The sequence below is a fragment of the Montipora foliosa genome, chromosome 13, assembly GCF_036669935.1.
Source record: "Montipora foliosa isolate CH-2021 chromosome 13, ASM3666993v2, whole genome shotgun sequence".
Taxonomy (NCBI): domain Eukaryota; kingdom Metazoa; phylum Cnidaria; class Anthozoa; order Scleractinia; family Acroporidae; genus Montipora; species Montipora foliosa.
This window is the reverse complement of record NC_090881.1, coordinates 13,001,489-13,006,488: the sequence shown is the minus strand read 5'-3', so window position 1 is coordinate 13,006,488 and position 5,000 is coordinate 13,001,489. Positions and strand designations below refer to the sequence as shown.

The 5,000-nt window shown below is 42.9% G+C and overlaps 2 protein-coding genes across 2 annotated transcripts in view; one reads left to right on the top strand and one right to left on the bottom strand.

The window, feature by feature from the left end:
* Window positions 1-115, top strand: part of LOC137983364 (negative elongation factor A-like) — an 11,930-nt gene extending 11,815 nt beyond the window's left edge. Inside the window, exon 10 of the mRNA XM_068830576.1 lies at window positions 1-115. This exon is cut by the window's left edge and continues 790 nt beyond it. The gene's annotated coding sequence lies outside the window, so the exon portion shown is untranslated.
* Window positions 116-1,446: 1,331 nt separating this feature from the next.
* Window positions 1,447-3,327, bottom strand: LOC137981726 (tigger transposable element-derived protein 6-like). Its single transcript, XM_068828787.1, has one exon. It carries the CDS (start codon window positions 3,325-3,327, stop codon window positions 1,447-1,449), a length of 1,881 nt encoding a protein of 626 aa, XP_068684888.1.
* Window positions 3,328-5,000: the final 1,673 nt, after the last annotated feature.

Sequence of the window (5,000 nt, the reverse complement as noted above, 5' to 3'; positions counted from 1 at the left end):
TCGCTAACAAATGGAGGGCCTTGACAAGAGAAGGCTGCAAATAAATATGGAAGAGAAACCTTTGCCAACATTCGTTTTGATAGTTAAATAAATTAAATAAATAATTTGAACTTTGGATTGTGACGACTCTTGGTTTAAAAAATGGCCTTTAAGGAAGGGTAGGGGGAGGGGGGCATCACAAACTAATGAGGGAAATGGGGGGGGGGGGGTCACGTAAAATATTTCTCGGTTTTCGATTTGCGTTTGCATGAGGCGGTTATAACACGTTTATCAGTTTGTGGCGTTTTTCTCAGTCCTAGATTACATATGTTTCGTCATCGGTTTTGGCTATGCCTTTCTTCGTGGCTTAGCTTCGGTCGTCCAATTAGGCCATTTCCGAATTCATGTCTGCCTCCTCTTCAAAGCGAGTCTAAGTGCAAAGTTTTTCACATGAAAATTAGTTTTCATTCATATGGAAAGTAGAACTAATTACCATCACAAAAACTTCGCACTTAGACTCGCTTTGAAGAGGAGACATACGTGAACTCGGAAATGGCCTATTGTCTGCTTGGTATTTGGCCTCATTTTTGGCTGTTTAGATTGGTTCTAGGAGTTTGATTATTGTTGGCCCTAATAGTCTGGGAGCATCTGTAATCCCGTGGGAATTTCGTGGTCATAGCAAGCCGCCCATCTAAATGTGTTAAGGGCCCCAAGGAACATGCCAAATGTTGTCGACAATTTTGTAACTTGCACTGACGGCTTTTACGGGGGGTTAAAAGTGTGACCCTCAGAGTCCAACACCGAAACGAGGCTTGACCTTCAAATGCTTTGTAACCATCGTCAATGGTGGCGAATCTTCGACAAATATTCTAATACCTTAAATTGGGGTCTATCTGTCACGTAACAGTTATAGAGCGGATCACGTGAACACGCTAACGTGGATCACATAATGTAGCTGTTGTTTATGGCGACAAATTGTCCCAATACTACTTATACTTTCTATTGAAGTGTAACTTAGACAACTCTGTAACATAACAGTAGTAAATCTGATCTCGTGTCCATTATAACGTGTAAAGGAGCCTTTTTTTTCATGAAATGCCTTATGGCATATTTTGCACCGATTACAGTCAACTCTCTCGTAAGCGACCACCCTTGGTGCACGACAAAGTTGTCGCTTACGAGAGGTGGTCGCTTACGGGAAAGATCAACAAAATAAGTGTAACACTGGATTGATCAATTAATTACATAAACAAATTACCTAATCAGCTAAAATTAGGCAAATAGAAACTAATTTATTTGATTTTTTTCACATGCAACAAGTTTCGGGAAAGGTAGAGTGGAGTGTACAGTACTTGTCAATGTGTCTCACGTTAATGAAAATCACCTGAAATTTAAACCGAACAAAACCTAGGAAAACAACGTCAAACATGGGATGCATATACTTGAAATCTTGATAATGTATTTACATTACTCGGTCGCATTCGACCGCTTATCCACAAAATCTAGAATGCTCGATTGCTTCTGTGACTTAAGCCTCATGTCAACAAGAATATCAGACACTTTCGTGACTGCAGTGGACAACTCCTCGCAACTCCGATAATGTGCAAACTCAGCGATCTGACGCACGAGATCAAGTGCTCCTTTAACTGTTTGCACCGCTGGGATTGGTAAGGGAGCATCGTCACTGCTATCATCACTGTCGGAATCAGTTGCTATTTCCGTCTTGTTCCTGTTTGAGTGAGTAGTGATAACCTCATCTCGTAGGGTCTCCCTCCAGTCAGGGTCGGCGGGATCTAAGGAGTAATAGGCGTCCGCATCATCGTCGAAGGCAGCATAGGGTGCAGCGTCAATACCTTTCTTAGACATCTTCTGCACCAGGGCTTCAAGGTCTAGCAACTCCTCGCCGGCAAACGGGTCATCGTCATCTTCATCCAAATCCATGGCTGAGGGGTACATTCCAACATGTCTGAAACACTTACTGATTACCTCGCACTTGACTTCGTCCCACGCATTTACCATCCATCGCACGGCCATTAGGAGGTTCACAGACTTTACTATCTCGCTGGCAGAGTGTTCTCCGTCAACTTGACTAACGATATGCCGCAGCAACTTCCGTTTGTAGTAGATCTTCCACACCTTGATTATACCTGCATCCAGAGGCTGCGTGCGCGATGTGGTGTTCTTCGGTAGAAAGGCCACTTTAATGTTGGAGAACATGTCTGTCAGCGAGGGTGGATGACATGGTGCATTGTCTAAGAAAAGGATAATATGCCTTTCCTCTCTTTTCAGACGGTTGTTCAACCTGGTAAGGATAGTAACCATTATCTCGGTTCTCATCCACGCCTTCTCGTTGCTGAAGTACTGGGCACCGCAGGGGTATGATGGATTTGCCAAACGTGCGAAGCAGCGCGGTCGTCTGCTACTTCCTATCACAATAAGGGCCTCTTTGTCGCCCGCTGCATTCACAAAGAATGCAGCAGTTATTCGTTGCTTCGCATTCTTGCCGCCCCTACAGCGTTTCCCCTTTTGAGAGAGCGATTTCTGAGGCGTCGCCTTCCAGAAACAGCCAGTTTCGTCCTCATTCCATATATCCCTCGGTGAGTAGCCCCTAGTTAGCTCTTTCAATCTTTCATTCCAGCTGTCTATCGTCTCTTGGCTTACATCTCCCTCTTCCCCAGAAATGTTCATTTGGCCGATGTTATGTCTCTTTTTCCACTTGTCTAGCCAACCACTTGTTCCTTTAAATGTGTCATCTCCAATTCTCTCAGCTATGATTCGCGCTTCTTCGACCAGCATGGGGCCATCAACAGGGATATTTGACTCTCTTGCTCTGGTATACCATTTCCACAACAAACCATTGATTTCGCCATACTTTTCAACATTCAATCTCTTTTGAGATTGAGCTCCTTCATTAGAGTTCCACGATTCGAGAATCTTAGCTTTCTGCTTCAGGATTTTGACAATCTGTGTTTTCCCGCAATCAAATATTTTCGCTAACTTTCTCATGCTGTTACCCTCGTTAGATTTCCGGATGACTTCTATTTTTTCTTTTAGGGAAAGACATTTCCTTTGACCATCATTAGCTTGTGGGGGCATTGGTGGCTTCTTCGCTGTGAATTTCTTTGTAACTGGTTTGCTGTCCTTAACTGGGATTCTTGCTTGCTTGGCCACCTTCGGGGTCGGCACGTCAGAACAAGAAACGCAATAAGCCACCGATACACCAGCTTTCCAGCCTAGGCTGTCTTCATCAGCAGGGGATGAACATGCTTTAGACTTGTTACAGACAGGTTTTGCACACTTCAGACAAATATAATTCGTAAGACTTGAGCATTTAACACAGTTCCTCATCTTTAACCCTGTTGAGCACACGTGCATGTACAAATGTGGGAAATTCCCACGAGTATTTTATCTTTATCTCACGCGTTAAGGATACAAAGTGCAGATGCCAATCAATCTTGAACACCCACCACGCAACCAACGTGTAACACGTGCTGTAACAGAACTGAAAATCTACGTCATTTGCTTATCATTCAGCATCGATTCGCTCCGTTTGAAGTCGACATGGAGAAAAAGAATTTTTCAAGCATCACGGTTCATTCATTCATACGAGGTTATCATGTCTACAAGGATGAAACAACATGGGTTCCCGAAATTGGTGAGCAACGTAGACTGAAACTTGAGCCACTGAATGAAAAAGATGGAAATGCAGTTGCAGTAGTGAGGCCGCTGTCAAGAATATTTACTGAAGCCGAACATCCCAACACCGTATCAAAAGAAGACGAAATTGTCGGCCACATACCATTACATATGTCTCAGTATGTTAGCAAATTCTTGAAACGAAGGACAAACAATGGAAAGACCATTATAACAGGAAAACGTGTAAATCGAGGAGCAGGTTATGGACTGGAAATTCCCTGCAGTTACATTTTCTACGGAGACAATGACATTTCTATTCCATGGCTTAAAGAAAAGATTGAAAGCACTGGCATATTTCACATTGAATAGCGCCTGGGCAATCTATGCATTCTTCTGATGAAACTTTGTACTGACAGTATATCATTTTGGGACAGATCACTGTAACAATTAATGTAAACTGTTATTATCTGTCAGCAGTCCGGGGTAGCGTCATTAAAAATTGAACTTTTGTAACTTCTGAGTAGTGATTCACTAATGATCATATATGATTATGTTGGGTGGTCGCTTACCAGAAACAGAAAACAAAAGAATATGTCAAATTTCTGGCCTAAAAAGTGGTCGCGGTCGCTTTAGAAATTTGAGTGGTGGTCGCTTACGAGAGAGCTCTGGGAACAGTATTTAACTGAGAGACAAAACGGTTGTTTACGAAGTGGTCGCTTACGGGAGGTGGTCGCTTACGAGAAGTGGTCGCTATGAGAGAGTTGACTGTATTTAATCAGCCAAATGCAATTTTATCACATCTCCCTGACAAGGATAAAAGGTATCATATACATCTCCCTCGTCTTCCTCCTCCTCCTCCTCTTTATCATCATCGTCGTCATGATCGTCATCAACATTACCATCATAAGATGACTCATGGTCATCGTCATCTGCATCATTATCACAGCTTCCATCATCTTCAGCATCACAGATAGGCGGCTTGCTTTCATCACGAAATTCCCACAGGACTTTATTTCGCGACACATGCTCCCTGACTATAAGTCTTTCTTGGCTTTTTTACTGGGTTGCCATATGGCAATTGAGTCTAAAAACGAGTTGAACTTCTTCGTTTTATTGTCTCTCTTTTTTTCCGTGTCGGGAAAAGTCTTTCCTGACACCCCCTTGCTGCGTAGTGCGTCTGAGTCTTCTGCGCGTCTCTTTGACGGTAGGTTTCAGGGGGTAGTAGAAATGCGTAGATTTTATCTGGTGGACACAGTAGAATATTTGATTAACCTGCAATGGCGTCGAAATCATTGTAATGCGAATTACCTTTTGGTGAATCTTTGAGCAAAATGTACCCTTATATAGCTCAAGAATGGAACGTCAATTGGATAAACAAGACAGGC

Coding starts and splice junctions, on each gene's coding strand:
- LOC137981726 (XM_068828787.1), bottom strand. CDS start 3,327: ATGAGGAACTGTGTTAAATGCTCAAGTCTTACGAATTATATTTGTCTG.